At 35.0% G+C, this 18,071-nt stretch overlaps 1 protein-coding gene and 1 pseudogene across 1 annotated transcript in view; one reads left to right on the forward strand and one right to left on the reverse strand.

The window, feature by feature from the left end:
- LOC120588271 (guanine nucleotide-binding protein G(q) subunit alpha) overlaps positions 1 to 18,071 on the reverse strand; it is a 270,517-nt gene that overhangs the window by 62,023 nt on the left and 190,423 nt on the right. Inside the window, exons 4-5 of the mRNA XM_039845612.1 lie at positions 8,750 to 8,878; positions 6,048 to 6,177 (exon numbers count right to left, since the gene is read on the reverse strand). Of these exons, the coding sequence (XP_039701546.1) occupies positions 6,048 to 6,177; positions 8,750 to 8,878 (259 nt within the window). The remainder of the gene's footprint in view (positions 1 to 6,047; positions 6,178 to 8,749; positions 8,879 to 18,071) is intronic.
- Positions 15,342 to 15,460, forward strand: LOC120598387 (uncharacterized; annotated as a pseudogene).

Below are 18,071 nucleotides of genomic sequence, written 5' to 3' on the forward strand. Positions count from 1 at the left end.
ATTTGGTTTCCTGGAGGGATATTATCATGGATAAAATTTACTACCTCCCATAGCATCTCTTTATGAAGTTACAGGAGAAGTCACTCAGGCTCAGTAACAGGAGAAGCTGACTTATTTTAAAGACACAGTGAATCTTTTCTTGGTCACTAAGAGATGCTCGACTAAATTGTGAACTATCACTAGGAAAGGTAACTGGTTATGTGATTTGTGTTTCAATTCTTAATCTTACTCTCCAATCCTTACTGTGCTTTATTCCAGATTTTTCAGGTGATTTATTTTATCCAACTGTGTGTGCAATTATGTAAATACACGAATATAATCATTAAGGAAAACTTTGATAGATTATATTATATTAAAACTTACTATCTCTGTTCATCAAAAGATGCCATTAAGAGAATAAATGGCAAGCTACAAAGTGAAAAAAGATGTTTGCAATACGTATGATAAAGGGCTCATATCCTACAAATCAGTAAGAAAAAATAGATAATCCAAAAGAAAAATGGACAAAGCTAATGAATAGCAGAGCTAGAATTCAAATCCGAAGTCTTACTTTATTTTACTTAAAAAAAAAATATTTTCAGTTATTTGTAACTCTGTTACTAGTAACAACAACATCACTATTCATACTTGTTCTTCACGAAATCTTAAAATCTTTTTTTTTTTTTTTTACACTTTGGTAGGGGGGGGGAGTACAGTTAATAACCTTCCCTATAATAATTATATATATTAATTAGTTGTGATTATAGAAATCAGACTATATCACATTATTTTATAGTCTTTTTCATATAATATAATTCACCTTTTCAAAACACTATTGCATACGTTATACTAGTATGGGTTCAATGCAAAGTCTTTAAAAGATTTCCTACATACATTCACACACAAAATGTCTAATGTGCCTGCTTTCCCACACCCTTGCCAGCACTAAGTGCAGGTCTCTGGTTCAAACTCAAAAATGGTGAACAGAAAACTTCCTTCTAGCTTCCTTCAAGCAATGAAAACAAAAAAATTAAGGAGTAAAATAATGAGGAAACAAAAATGGTGAGGAATGGAAAGAAGTTTCAAATAGGGACACATGGCTGAAAATGAACAAAGAATGAGGAAATGGGAAAGGGGTTAAATATTAAAAAGTAGGGCATCTTTCAGGAATATCCTCGTTAATCAGGCCATGAATCTGAGACAAGTGTACCAAAGGCTGAGAAGCAAGATGTAGTTTCTAATTTCATAATTTGATTAAGAATCAATAAAGGAGAGTTAGAGTCAATCTAATCATGATCAGACATCTTAACTGGATAACTTAACTCTACTTCTAAGATTCCTTTAGATATTTCCTTTGGAGTTCCAATTTTTTCTCCTCAATTTTTAGTCAGTTTTCCTCTCAAAGCTGAATTCTTTTGGAAAAAATTCCCAAAGCTCACTTGGAGTTTTTAGAGCAGAACAAAGTACATATTTCACACGTTTAAAGGAAATGTTCAAACTTTGGTTGCAGTTGAATAACTTTGAAATGGCTTCATTTTAAAACCTAGTAGAGGAGAAATATCCAAAGGGAATGCATATTGTGGATTATTCGTTTTAAGGTAGTTCAAAATCAAATGAGCAATACAGGAGGTCTGCATGACTAGTAAAGGATCTCTGGCTGTTCTACTGTTACCTCTTAAAATAATAAGAGCTTACAGATAGAGGAAAATTATTTAAATTCCTTCTTGAAAAGGCAGGATTTTGATTTTACTTCCTTGGTCTTGGCCACCCTTAAAAGCTCCTCTTGCTTTTCTTCTGAGTTTGTCTCTAATTTCTGGAAGACACCGTGAAGGACGGGAAAGAAAGCTGGCCTAGAAGAGCAGGAGATTGAGCTCTGGGTGACCTTGGCCATGGGTCTCAATCACTCCATACTGAATCGTCATTGTTATAATGCATACCAGCAAACCTTGGTCAATCTTCACAGGGAGGTCAGCTGGTAAGATTCAAATGAGTAATGGTTTAAGCAAGTTTTGAACAAGTATAAAGAGCTTAAGGTATGATAAATGTCTACTGTCTTCTTTTACTAAATATATTTTTAAATCTACTGAGCAATTCTAAGATTCAGGTTTGAAACAAATGTTTATGAGAACTAATGTTGGAGAACCCATCTTGGTTCAAAGGGGGGACTAGGGTATGGGAAATTCTCTTGATATGTTGAAAAGACTAAAACACAACTGGTTATGATCAATTCGAAAGGATTAATATAAGTTAGAAACGCACAGTTAAAAAAGTGGAGGGGAAAAAGGTCTAAATCTTTGAGATTCTATAAAGTGTTCGGTCTGTAAGACAGATCCAGGGTCAATGTCTAAGAAGGCATCTTTGTATTAATGCTCAAATATTCATGTACCAGAAAACCAGATAAACAAAGACTAAAAAGACACTGATAACTGAAATATATTACGCAAATGCCTTATTGTGTGCTCTGGGCTCTCAGGGGCACTGAAATAATATATGCGTGAAAAGATTACAATGGAAATGTTGGCTCTGTGCTGATGTGTTATCATAGTGAACATCAGACAGCAAAGGGAATATGCAAATCAACACAGCTCTATAACCCTGATTATTCTTGCCTACTATTTGATAATGTATTTCCTTCTTTGGAGAAAAAACATAATAAAAGAAATTCATTCTTCAAACTCTAGGAAGGCTGAGAATCTAAACAGACAAAAAGAGACCTACATAAAATTTTAAGATTAATAAAGTTTTAGAAATATTAACAGTAAAAGCAATAATCTAAAATATTTCTCTTACTTGCTTTTGCTAGTGGTTTGTAATGCATTTTCCACAGTTCCCCAGGATAGAAAGGAGGCTGTCAGCATCCATTCCCAGGTTTTTCTCACAAATATATATATAACAAGGGAGGTACAACAAAGTCTGTTTTGATTAAAGTTATGAATATCATATTTCAAAACCAACAAAATGTTAGGGGCTTACTTCAGTTTTGTCTCACCAAAAATAGAAAATTTAAGGGAAGCAGAATTCTTTAGTTCCAAATTTCCTTAATAATTTAAGAAAGTAGAGAGGCAATGATATTTTCATATATTAGTACAACTGACAAAAAAAATAAAAAAGGATAATGTGACTACATTCCAACATTAAAAAATACTTTTGACAATGTTTCCTAATTACCAACCGTGATGGCTATCGCTAATATGGATGAAGTAATTAAGGAGGACTATTTTTCTTATTACGCTTAAGATTATCTGCAATACTACAATCAAGCTTGACTTGAAGCCTGAGAAACAAATACCATCAAATAAATTTTAGCTCACAGAATTATAAGATAGGCTTTAAAAATATTCACAAGTAATAGGGAATTCTAATGGAAAATAATAATTTACTATTTTAATTTGTAGCATAATGTATCACCATAGGAATCAAAGAAATTGAAAAAATATTTTTAGATGTAGTGCCTACACATTGAATGGCAAGATACTGTGGAAACTTTAATTGTGATATCTGATAATCAAAATAATGTCATCTTACTCTAATTAATATAAAATAATATACTTTTATATAAAAACCTGATCTCATAATGTCAGGTAAAAAATGGAATAAATGATCTGTAATGTCCAGATAATTAAAGGGCTGGATTGTCTAAGGAATTTACTTTCTTTTCTATTTTGCAAATTTTAAAGTGGTAAGTTGATTGGCATTAGATCACAACATATATTTCTTTATAGATACAATGCATTTATCTCATATACAATGTGTACTGACAAACACATTATTTTCCTTTAGCTATAATGTAAACAGTGACATAAAAAAATTAATGTGTCTTACATCTTATAAAAGCACGTCTCTTTTATGAAGTCTTTTATAGCAAAGTTGATTTTTTTTTTTTCATTTTTGTATCTCTTTAGATACCCTGGTACCCAGCACATAGTAGACAAGCCCTCGAAATATTTTTTGTCATGGTTCAACATTTAAAAAATAAGAAATGTTGTCATATGTCTGCTTCCAAAATATGCAGTATGTTCAAAATACTACATCCAAGGCTTATGGAACAACAAACAGACACAGATATAAAGATAGAAATACAGGGAACATGTTCCAAGACCCCTGGTGGATGCCTGAAACTGCAGATAGTACCAAGCCTTGTAGATACTATGTTTTTTCCTATATAAACATACTCATGATAAAGTTTAATATATAAATTAGGCACAATAAGAGATTAATAACAATAACTAATAATAAAATAGGACAATTATAACAATACCACAATAAAAATTATGTGAATGAATTATTGTCGAGAACTTTCACCTTTTCACTTAAAGGAAGCACTTTCCGGCTTCTCTGTGGCATATCTGAATTGCCAATATCACTACTCTTATACTTTGGGACCATTATTAAGTAAAATAAGGGTACTATCACTCTATGGTACTATCACTGTACCACAGAACACAAACTCTATGGTACAGTGATAGTCAATCTGAAAACTGAGGTGGCTACTAAGTGACTAATGGGTGGGGAGCATATGCAGTGTGGATACACTGGACAAAGGCATGAGTCACGTCCTGGGTGGGGCAGTGCAAGATTTCATCATGACACTCAGAATGGTGCACAATTAATAACCTGTAAATTGTTTACTTATAAATTTAACTTATAAATTATTTATTTTTGGAATTTTCTATTCCATATTTTCAGACGACAGTTAACTGCAGGTAACTGAAACCACAGAAAGGGAAACCATGGGTAAGGGGAGACTACTGTATAGAGATATCATAGCCAAAATTCTGATGGCAATTGATTAATTTTGATAACTGATTTTCAGACACTTATCAGGCAAACGCTGATAAAATTCATTCTTAAAAAAAGAAGTTCTTTGATTGATTCAAAGGCTTATATACCTACAACCCAGGAAAGATTCTGAAATGCATAATAGGTAACTCTCAGTTCTATATGGGATAATGATTCATGAACTCTATCAATCCTACACAGAAAAGAAATGATATGGAGGATTAGATGTGTATTTTAATGGAGATATTAATACTCGTAGGAAAATAAAATACTTAAAAGGACTAAGAAGGCAGAATTCTTCTTGTATACCTAAAAAATTTACAATATTAAAAGTATATTTTAATACATCAGATATTATTTTAATCAGCTACCAGAGATATTTCACTTCCTTCTCTTTATTTTCTACCCTATTAGTAGGATATTTAATACTTACTACTGGCATGTCAGTCTACAATCACTGCCTCTATCAGGATATTAATGGCCTCTTCTCCATTCCTCCAACACACACACTGAACTTCAGCTCAAAGTCAGTTTTCTGTGCCCCTTAACTAGCCTCTATAACCAAATCTGACTCATGATCAAGCCTTTATCATTCTCAAAATCCACATTTATACCTGCTAGGTTTTATGTAATGGGGAGGAGATTATAATACAGAATCAGTTCTCCAGACAGGCATATCAAAGATACTTTTTCACTTATTAGTAGACACAAAACTGTGCAATGCCTATAGAGTTCTACAAGAGCAGAAAAATCACATCACCAAGACACACCATCGCCTTATGAGGAACTGATTTAGAGCCCAGCTGCAAAGTCACTTTTGCCAAGAGAAGTTTTAAATTATGCCAAGAGAAGTTTTAAATTATGAGTACTCTTTGGGACCCACCCACCGCACAAACAATGATTTAGACAAAATGAAAACAAACAAAACAGGCTGACTCAGTCCAAAACTCCCAACTCCATCCTGCAAGAAGACTATAAAACAATCTGATTAGCCTAAGGATTTCTGTGTTATTTTCATTTTCAGAGCCTCTGCATAGTGTGAAAAGTATCAAATAGGGTCTAATTAGACCTGAACATACGGACCTGCTCATACATCTAACAAAATGCTTACCTTTCTGAATATACCATGTGGTACCATAAGATTATTTTTGATTATTTTAAAAATCCCCAAATCAGTAGACAAGAAAGCAATGAAGTCAGTTTACTCCATACCCCACGCCCGACCTCCTGTCATTTATTTGAACCAGATATTAAATTAACAATCCAATGCCTGTCCAAAGAGCACTCACCTCATTGTCTGACTCCACGAGAACTTGATCATATTCACTAAGTGCTACTAGAAACATGATAGAGGTGACATTTTCAAAGCAGTGTATCCATTTTCTTCTCTCTGACCTTTGGCCCCCGACATCGACCATTCTGCAAGGTTAACAATATTTGTATTAATAGCATATAAAGAAAAAGTCAATATAAATATAGATTTTACTTATAAACTTAGGGAAAATACTCTATAAAAAGAGTTCGAGTCTATTTTCTATTACCTAACAAAGTCAAGACATTCTGGGTAATAAATCATGATAGTTACTAGAAATTTACCAGATGTGTATGAAAATTGTAATTTTGTAAAAACTATACCTGTGCCAAGCCAAGGAAAATGGTGCTTTATTTAATCAAGCACTGAAGAGTCAGAAACAAAATGAGGTTTTTTTGTGTTAAGCTCCAATGACAAATACTGACTTCAATCTATTTTCCTATAAAATGAGAATAAAGATCCTCATATATCTTAAGGATGCTAGAAATGACTGCAAATACATTTGAAGATGTAAGATGCTATACATTTCAATATGTGTGTGTGTGATGCTTCAACTAAATGCAAATATGACTCCACTGATCCTTTATCAGTAGGTTAAGCATTTTGGGCTGTTTTTCCTTCCAATATTTGCAATAATTTGGGATAGGATCAGTTATTTTGGGTAATATAGTGTAATTAGCCTTAAGTACAAACCAACTTACTAACCTACCAGAAGTGAAGTATATAAAACATTAAGATGCTACAAGATGTCTCATTTGAAATATTTCAAGGATTTGTTTTTAATACATTAGTTCTGTGCTGGGTTACTGCTCAGGAACCAAAAATGACATCAATTAATTTGAGTGATAACGTACATGTGGAAATACCTAGCACTATATGCCACTGAATCCAAGTTTCTTCAAACTATTGTTCCATCTCTCAAATAAAATATGTACAATGTTCATAAGATAAAATACTTTCAGAGAATGAGAGTTTTAGGTACAAAAATTTGAGAGCATGACTCTTCAAGCACTTGCTGAAAATTGCAGTTGTTCCTCATGTTCTCCTGCCTCTAAGCATTAAACCTAAGTAAGAAATCAAGATTCTTCCAGTAACTGCTTCTAAAAGTTTTCTAAGGCATGGAAGAGATATCTGAAGGACAAAACAATGGATCCATGGAGACTTACGACTATCAGCATCAAAACTAGAATTCTTAGGTCTTCAAAAATATTAAAATGCTAGCTCTTCCCTGATGCGGAGTGAATAAGATGCTACTCATTTACATGAAATCCTCATCCCATGAAATTCTGTCACACTAAACTTCACAACATGCTTTTGATGGTGGCAGAAAATTATTTTTCTAAGTTATTACTTTTATTGTAGTGGTAAAAAAATGTCCATTAAAAGCTAGTGCACATAATGTAGAAAAAACAAGATGTAATAGTAACCTGGTTTCAAAGGTCACTAATTATAAAGCAATGAGGAGATAAAAACTCTTCATGAAATGCTATATGTTTTTAAAAAATATTCTGTAATATGGTTATAAGAGGAAGGAAACTTAGGTGTCTCAAATTATAGATATTTAAATGCTATGAACTCGAAACTTAAGTAATGCCAGAGCTGTAAGCAACCTTGGTGATCATCTAATGCAACCATTTTATAGATGGAAAAAATGAGGCTCAGAATTATTTCCAAAATGTCACCCACTTTATGAATATGTCTATTAGAGTAGCGCATGGCAGCCGGAGGTGACCACAGGTAGAGACAGATTAGAGTCAAACACACAGTGCTCTGGCAGGGAATGATGGAGGGCCTGCTCATCAGAGTCACATGGGAGAGTTACACAGGAACAGTTACATTACTCCTACTTCATAATTTCTTATTGCATGTAGTTTTCTCCAAAAGGTTGGGCTCTCCCAAGGAACTCAACTCTCTACGCTCATATAGTCACGTCTTCATTTCTCAAAGAACCTGTGGTTTGAATTCCAACTAAAAGTAGAACTGAGAGTGCAATAAGAGATTAAATGAAAGTATATCAGTATTGCTTACTTCTCATCTTAAACAAACAAACAAACAAACCTATGCTGAATATTACCCAGAAAGAACAGCAGCAGTGAAGGAGGAAGTAATAAATTTTCATTCTATTTTCCTATGTAAATTTAGACTAGGTTGATGAATCTATATTTGAAATCATTTAAAAAATTTTCAAGCAACTTATTTTAGGAATATAAAACATCCCATATTTTTATTGCTATTGAAAAATTCTACAGTAGTACAAGAGGACTTGGAGGAAACAATGACATGAAACTTTCTGACAACATATACTTTCATATTATCAATAGTCATAAGATCATTCGTATCTGATACAAATCTAAAAACATATGCATTTTTCTTCTAGTTAAAATGATTCTCCAAAAATTATAGTAAGGACAATGTCTAACTAAATTTTTGATTACCAGCAAACAGACTTCATTGATTTTTTTTTTTTGGTGATTTAATCTGAAATGAGAAATCTACCCATATATCTTTCCTCTGTTTCCTCTTTCAGGGACACATTATTCCATTTGTGTATCTAATGATAATGACTGGTATAAAGATAGTATTATTTTAAAGCCTACCCATGATTTCAGCATTTATACTTCACCAAAAGTACTCAAGGCATAAAATCTGGGAAGTGGGTGGTATGGACTCAGGTACTACCTGAAAATGACACTTTGTAAGTCAAAGGGGTATTCGATGATCCCTGTGGTGGGGACTCGAACTCTAAGCACATCTTGTTGCGTAGGCAGGTAGGCAGGGTCGGCAACGCGGTCCAAGTCATTAAGATAGCTAGAGGAGGGAAGACACGAGAATGTCAGTGATATCATCACACCACATCTGCCTATGGAAAGAGAAGAACAAAAATGAATCATAAGAAAGAAGTGAAGAAAAGAAAGAAAAATATCAGAAAGTGGTAGAGAAGTTTTGGGAAGTCAAAAGACAAAGTCAATCTTCCAGTGGTTGGAGCAAGGTTACCCATCTATAGATTACCTGGCTCACTTCTCATTTCTTCTCTTACTATCAGTTAGAACTCATACAAGAGAAAGGAGGAGAAGAAATCAAAGGAGTCTCCTACATTTTACTTGTTTAGCAAGTGGTGGATAAAACGAGAGTTTAAAGCAAATAGTTTGAATTACATATACAAATTCTATTTGTATAAATAAACAGATAACAGAATTACACATAAGATCAGAAGGGTTTCTTTTTTTTTTTTTTTTTTGCCTTTTTGCAGAACATCAGAGCTTATTCCTGGAATGTATCTCTTTATTCCCTTAAGAGAGGACAGCAGGATATCATATCCTAAATTCTGCCCAGAGTCTAAGTGATTCGTGATTACGGTGAAGCCACAAGATTTCTAGTTACCGAGGTAACAATGTCTAAGGTCAGATACTCCCAGTGTTTAGAGTCGCTACATCTAAACTTTAAATTTATCTGCTTATATTAGACTTCTCTATTCCTTTGGAGAAAAATAAGACACTTTTTATTTTGAAATAATTTCAGACTCATAAGAAATTGTAAAAACATTACTAAGAATTCCCCTGTACCCTTCAACCAGCTTCCCCTAATGGTAACATTATATGTAACCACGGTACAGTATCAAAACCAAGAAACTGACATTGATCTAATATTATTAAACTACAGACCTTATTGAGATTTCATCAGTTTACACACACACACACACACACACAAAACACACTCACTTTGGGAATATATTGTTCTATGAAATTTTATCACATGTAGAGTTTCCTACAACCGCCACAACAATCAGGATACAGAATTGTTCTGTCACCACAAAGAAACTGCACTGTGCTACCCATCCCGACCCTAACTCCTGGCAACACAGATGTTCCTATCAGAACAATTCTGTCATTTCAAAAATGTTATATTCCATTCACTTTTCATTCTCTCAAAGTGAAAAAAATAATTTGCAACTTTGAGAATGACATAATTTGGTATAATTGATGATAAACAAGTGAAAATGACTGTTCTGCATGGCATCCTTGTGATTTCAAAGAGTCACTATGCTCACCTTGGCCCTAGGGAGGATGGAGTACAAATATGGTTTCAACACCTAACTACAAAGTATAGACACAAAGTAATTAATGTGTTGATAAGATTTAAAGAAAAGTTGGAACCATTAATAGAATTGGAAGTGGTTAGATCCTCAATATCTTTATGCCCACAAACTAGAGACGGTGAGTTCTGAGGTATGTAGCAGGGAATGTCTGGTGCAGAGCATGTTATAACTCAGCAAGCACAAACATTCAGTTGATGTGACCTACCAATGGAAGGACTTGGTCTCAGTGATCATTATTCTTGCCGTTGTACCCAGAAGACTGCCTGGCAATAGTACTCAATGAATATTTGTTGGTTAGATGGATGGGTTTCCTATGTTGAGATTTAGTTTCAGTATTAAATATTCTTACTTGTGGTGTTCCATATTAATGAAATTATTAAATTTGAAACTGGCTGTTGAAAAGAAATGCTACATTAAATCTCTAAGATTCATGAGATCATAAAATAGTAGAGCTAAGTCAGATTTTAACAAAAAAAATTAAATTACTGCCTTTTTAGAGGTGTATCAATCCTTTAAGACAAAAAGGTAGCAGCTTGGAAATTCCTACTGCAAAGCAACTAATTAGTATTCTAGTGACCTTACCCCAAACACATCAATGATTCTCTAGCTGGCAATTAGCTCTCTACTGACTGATAGGAACCAGCCTGATATCTTTAATTATCATAAAACTGGCTAAAAGACAAAAAGGGGGAGGAACTGGGAGAATGTGGGCATGAGAAGCAAAAAGGACATATAAAAACGTACCGAACCCAAAATTTTAGTTGATATCTTGGCATGGTCTTAGAGTCATCTGATGGGGTTAACAAGACTATGTTCCAAGAGATGGTCTATATCTCATTCTGCAGATAAACCAGTTAATCACACCATAAAAGCAAAACCAATGGGCTACTCTGTATTAATGGATTTTTCTGATTTATCAGCTCCTTGATTTGAAAACTTGGGATGAATGTACATTTTGAAACCTATAAGATCACCATTTAACTACTATACACAAAAATTTAATTCAGAGGAATCAGAGAACTTCCAATTTACATTGGCAAGTTTGTTCAGAAATATGCTGCCCAATAAACCATTTCTACTCACTTAACCCAAAACACAGAGCTCAGAACAGAGGGTGGCTGATTCTTGTACAGAAGGTGCTGTTGTTCTCCTGCGGTGAAGAAAAATCGTGGTTTTCTGCTTCTTAGAGATGAACTAAACAGATTATTCATTGCCACTCCGTTTTTAACACGTATTTCCACAGGAGACTTTAAAGAACCAGCACATGTAGTGGGAAATTACCTGTCACACTGCACAGTAGGAACCTGGCTAGTCTTTCTTCAATTTAGAAGAGTGAACTGAGCTCCCTGACTAACATACTCAGGTAAGATAGAATCAGGGTACAAACCTGTGACTGAAGGACCACTTACATGAGTGTAGAGGCTGTCCTAAAATAATGACAGTGGTATCTCTCTGTGAACCTGAGGCATTAGCTGAATATCTAAAGCATTTGTTCTTGCAAGAAGATTTTTTTTCCTCTTCACCTTTCTTTTGCTCCTTTTCAATGTCAGTATAGTTCATAGAGAGTAAGAAGAAAAGCATAACAACAGTGAACTACTGAGTGCTTGCTAGGCTGTGTTCTGTCTGCTCCTTGCCCAGGTGTCATCGTATTTCATGGCAAGGAAACAGCCATCAAAGATGTTCCATATACTTTTGATTAATGTGAAAGTGAATGGTAGTTCTTGCTTGGCATTCTTACTGCTTTGCCTCAGTTGGATGGTAGAAGAAAACGCTCACTCTACTTGGAGTAAAGAAGTTAAATTAATCTAGTTAAAAACAACAACAACAAAAAGAAAACTGAAAGGAAATGTGTCAAGGCCTGCTAGTTGCAACAGACATTATCTAGAACCAAAACCAAAATTAAACCACTAAACCCCAAACACCCCAAAATAAGGTGAAAAAAAGAAAACAACAAGAAACCCTCCAAATAAACAAAAGATACAAACTATGTTCTCCCACAGAAAGGTCTGGGTGGCTCAGAAGTTACACCAGGATTGAGAATATGTCACAGATAATTTGTGAAGCAAGTTAAACCTGCAGGCGACCAAGACCAGTGTTTTCTACTGCCAAGGAAAGGCCAGCATGGAGAGCATCTGCCTGGGTAAGTCCCAAACCCACAAGCCCTCTCACTCTAGGCTTACAGGACACGGAGGGACTCACAGCACCTTCTGCGTTTCACAGTTTCTTAGGGGAAAAGGCCATTCTATTTCCTTAGAAATGTAGTTCTGGTATTCTGAGACCAGAGCATCCTCATTTGTTGATTCCTGTCACATTCTGAGAAAAGGTAATGGAATAATCTCTTAGCTGAATTGTACTTTCCATTGAGGCATTTCATATTCTGAGGAAAAACGTTGGTGGAATATATCATGTTGGATTATTCCATTCATTTAACCTTTTACAAAGAAACACCAAGGTCTGAACAAATTTATATTGCAGAGTAAATTCAGAAAGTTAATTATAGCTATAATTTGTTTTGTAGAAATGATTTTGAGTGGCTGCTGAGGTCATTCTCAGGGTGTTGCTATGGTGACAGGCACAAGGTACATTTCCAAGGCAATGTATGTTTAACAAGTGGCTGGCAGTAGCTCTCTCCCGATGTCAGGGAGAGAAAGCTCCCATGGTATACAACAGATTTATTTAACTGTCTAGGAGACAAGGCATGTTTAGGACTGTGCTAGAAAATAGGAGGTTTAAGTTGATTAAACTCATCTTACTCTGATCCATTCATGGGAATTTAATGACTTGCCATTGCTTTGTGATATTAATAATGGATAACTTCATAATTGATTTAAAAAAAAAAAGTCAATATTTTCCACATATATTTGCTCAGTTAGGCCTCTCACACTCTGTGAGATCAGGGACTATGATGACATTTGTCCGAGGCTGGTCGCCAACACTCAGCCGAGGGCCTGGAACACAGCAGGTGCTCAACATGTGACCCAAATTAAAACTATTTTATTAAAAATACTGTAGCAGTTAGAAAGACAAATTACATCTTTTACGAAAAAAAACAAAGGAGTAGGGGCGCTGTTAGCCACCCAACGCCACAAAATAACCTCTCTGGGCTACTACTGGCCTGCATTATGTAAAAACTAAATTCTGAATTAAAATGCCTATGATGAATGTAAAGACAACACAGAAAAGAAAAGCAGTATTTCTTTAACTTCATTTAGTAGATGTGCTTCCTGTTCTTCTTTAGATCCTGGACACAAAATGATATAATTTGCATATAATATCCATTTTATGCCTATCAAGCTTTCTAGCCTTGGAATTTACTCTAATCCAGTGCAAATGGTGGGAGTGAGTGGTCTCTTAATAACAGGCAATTCTCACACAATCTCTTTAATGAAAGAAACAGGTTTCTGATGGTTTTCAGTGAAAAGCAAAGCAACAAAGAGACTCCTGTAGTAAATTTTCAACAGTTCCTATCATGAAAAAAATGCAGGGCCATCATCTGGAATTGAACAATACATTTGACCATGACACTCTGATGCGTGTTAAGGATATGAAGATTCCTAGGGTATGATCTCTGCATTCAAGGAGATTACCAACTTGTGGGAAGAAAGGGGTTAAATGAAGATGAGAAATGATGGGGTTCAATTCAGGTGGAATGAACCTTTTTTTATTTTGGACAGAGTCATTTTCTGAGAACCTGTTTGAATTGTCTCTAATCCTTGGTGATTATCCACAAAACATCTTTCCACAGCAGGACTGATATGCATGAAAGACTGACAGACAGAAATCATGTACATTAGTTTATTATTACACCTTGTAACTGCTAAATTCTTTATACATTTAACTTCAGGATCATCTCTGGCTGTAGAAAAAAATTAGAAATTCAGAAATCAGATATAATTCATTACTTTAATGATTAAAATATATATGAGAGAAGCTTAAATGTCACTAAAACAATATGCTCAAGTCAAATATGGCATTTTCTCTCTTGAATATGTTTTTAAAAGACATGCTAATTGTTCCTCAGTTTTGACAATAGTTGGTCGGTCAATAACAGTTTTGAATTGACCTTCAAATTTAATTTATGCTCCAATTTGACATGTCATGAGAACCTATTAAAATTTTCTTAAAGTAAAAAAACCTCACTACTTATGACTAGAAGGTTAATTGAAATCTAAACTAAGAATAGTACAGAAACTAGAAATTCAAGGTTTTTTTTTAATGAAGGAAACATGAATAACATTTAGATATGATTTGGTAAGTTATCTACATCACATATGGGTGGGGTTAAAAAATTACTGACATACAAGCCTCAGCAATTATACTAAAAGGAGGAAAGTACTTGTGAGTGGTAAGTGAAAAAAGAAATCTCTGATATTTGGTATAAATCCAATCAAACCTAGTAAGGTAACTGAAAACAGCAAGTTGGGCATTCATGTAGCATGCTATGGGGTGTGTGTTGGGTTCTTCAACTCCTTCATAAGGACCTCCTTTTGAAAGGTTGTGTTTATAACACACTTGCAGTTCATGTCGGATATTGAGATGAAGTTTTGGCACAGAAAGTGACTCTTGGTAGAATTTCACATTTTTAATTATTAAAAAGAAGGTTAGAAAAACTAGGGCGACTTCGTTTAAAAAAAATTAAGAAGACCTCATTGTGAGAAGAACAGTCTCAGGGGAGTTGAAAGCTAGATCATGCTATGAGATCTTATCTGACACTGTCAAAAGCAGTGGAAGCTAAGGAGAAATCAGAAACATGCAGTTATTGAACAGCTGAGATATGACCACAAGGGTTCAAAGGAAAAAAGTAAAAGATACTGTCAAACTGAACTTAAAAAAAAATAGAGTTAAAGTAACAGTTCTGCAAAACTGCAGTCCTGAGGGGAGTCAAGTACAGCTTTTGGTATCAAGACGAACCCAAGTGAATCCCTCGTCTGGCAGGTCCTGTAGCTGAAATGAGCCTCCTTGATGACCTGGTTAGGCTGGTTAGCTGTACAGGTTTGCTCATTACACAAACACTTCCATTTCGTGAAGAGCTCATTTTGTGGAGGGCAAATCAACTTTCCTTTTTAACACATGGCACATTATGATTAGAGTTCAAGGAGGTGTAGTATTTATAACAGGTATTTTGTTCATAAGAAGTTGTTTTCAATACGAAATTCTGGGTATAAAAAGATTCTCGTCTACGGCTATGCCACCCTGAACAAGCCCGATCCCATCTGATCTCGGAAGCTAAGCAGGGTTGGGCCTGGTTAGTGCTTGGACGGGAGACCACCTAGGAAGACCAAGTGCTGTAGGCGTAAAAAATAAAAATAAAAAATAAGGGATTGTAAGCTGACAAGGTGCTTGCAACCTGTGAGGTCAACCAAGGGTTGCCTCACCTAAATAAAAACAAACAAACAAACAAACAAACAAACAAATAAAACAAAGATTCTCAAGAGAGAATATTCTGTGGCATAAAAGAGAACTGTAAGAGATCATGCATTTCAATTTTTTCTTTTCCAAAGAACTAAGCTAATCCAGAAAATCAAATTTTAAAAACTAAGTTAAATATCTCATAAAATATTCTGTCACTCCATTTGGTAAATAGTTTCAGTATCTTATAATTCTTATATATGGATAGTTGATTCAAACGTCCATAAGAGACCAATGGTGTCAAATGGAGAATAGGCTGAACTACTATGTGTCTGTCAGGCGAAAGTCAGGGCCAGGCTCAGGCCTGGGTAACAGAGATATTCTTATGTCTGTTGTTCAAGCAAATAAACTGGCCTTGTAATTAAACACAAACCAACAACAATGGGGAGAGAGAGAGAAGGAAGAAGGGAAGTAGAGGCCTTTTTCAATTTGCCTGTTTGGCTTTGTTAAGTTACTCGTCTTTTACATGATAACTTTCAAAGTTGACTAATTTTAATCCAATTTTTATACTTCTAAAACATATAACAACACCAGAGACTGCTTTTTATTCTAGCTTGCCTGTCTTGAAATGTAAAGGCAGAGCTTCACTCAGTTAATTTACACAAATTTATTGAAAATCTGTTACAGTTAAATTCTGATGTACTTGTATGTGTTGGAGGGAGGGGGATGGAGCACAGGGAGTTATTACAAAATACTTAAAATATATATATTCTTTGCCTTTGGGACAACAGGCTACCTGGAAAGCAAAGATAGCACAGATGAATCAATTAAGAAATAATTAAGTGCCAAATTGTGAGCTGCTAACTATGAATGTAATAAGAAGGGAGAGATGATTATGAAGCATAGTCACTAGAGAATAGTGTGTAGAGAAATGGCAGATGAGTTACACCATGTAAATGAGAAGAGAAAAGAGAGATGATAGATGAGAAGAAATTAGTAAAGACAAAATTTACTTATCCTTTTATTAACTTATCATTTGACAACTTTCACTGAAAGCCAATACTGAAAGCCAGGCACTGTGTTTAGCACTGAGTGGGAACCACAATGGAAAAAAAAAAAAGAAAAAAAAGAACATGAATCCTTTCCTCAAGGAGCTTGTACTTTGGCAATGGAGAGAGAAATGCTATAAATAACCATACTACAATGCAAATATGATGTAGGTCATAACAGAGGTTCCAGTGAGTACAGCCAAAAGTCTGATACGAGCAAAAAGGTCACTGAGTAAAACTGGTCTCTCGTGGTCATGTCATCTTAACTTGGGATACTAATTCTGTAGGATCAGGAGCTTCATTTTGACAAGGATGATGAGGTCTAGGGAGCTGGTCATACTAACCTAATTGAACTAGTTATAGAACAAAATTTAATTCATAACTTTAAATCAAGAAGCCATAGTGATAATGACGAACGGTCAGAGTCCAAAGGCTGCTTGGTAGGCAGAGAGGAAGGATGAAGGAACCTAAATGACCTTAAGGGTTACAGGAAGATAATAAGGTTATCTTCTGCTCTCCTCTGGCTAGAGTGAGATTGTCTTCCAGTCAGTTCAAGTTTTAATAGGCCTCTTAACAAAAGCCTGTCAGTCCTTATCTTTGGTTCAATTGATTGTTAATCCTATCACATTCTCTTTAAGCAGCTGCTGCAGGCACTGTGATGGTTCAAAAGCCAAGACACATGAGACACAACCCTTGCTCTCAGAGTCAAATCAACTTAATGAACATTTCTGGTCATTTATATCATCTTTAGTACTAGACAGTCTTTGCATGGCATTTAGAGGTATTGTCAGGGAATACAATCTAGTGCTCTCTGATGCTCACTTCTTATAAAAAGTTATATTGTCTAAAGCAGGAATACAGGCCATCATTCCCTCAGTACTTTAAATCTTATCTCTGAGTTCATCCTGATCAGGAGTCCTAAACTAGGTTCTATCTAAATGGTGTGATAAAGGTTAATTGGAATTTTAAGTATGGGAGGAACTAGGGCTTGTGGAAGTTCTTGCACTCTACATAATCAGGAGAACCCTATAGGAAGAACTTTATGTTTCTAATAAAGCTCTAGGGTTCTAACTTCCTTTTTCCATTCCTCTCTTTTCCTTTCTGTAAATACCCTTCCATCCTAGCACTCAGAGTTTGCACATGGCTTGCCATGCCTGCACGCTCTAGGTTGCAACACTTCCTTTTTCCATAATAAATCCTTTTTGGTGACAAAATACCTAGTTGGTATTATTTTTCAGTCTAAGAAGCAGAGTACTATTTGCCTTTCAACATCTGTCTTTTTCTATAGGAGGGACTTGTAATTTTTTTTTAATCAGACGGTAAATATTTTAGGCTTTGTGGGCCATTCAGTCTCTGTTTCAACTATATGGGTGCAAACCAGCTATAGACAATACATAAACAAATGAGCTTGGCTGTGTTCCAATAAAACTTCATTTATAAAAACTGGCAGCAGACTGAGTTTGGCCTGCAGGTTTGCCAATCCCTGTTCTCTAGTAACAGTACCCTG

The sequence above is a fragment of the Pteropus medius genome, unplaced genomic scaffold, assembly GCF_902729225.1.
Source record: "Pteropus medius unplaced genomic scaffold, Ma_sr-lr_union100, whole genome shotgun sequence".
Lineage (NCBI taxonomy): Eukaryota > Metazoa > Chordata > Mammalia > Chiroptera > Pteropodidae > Pteropus > Pteropus medius.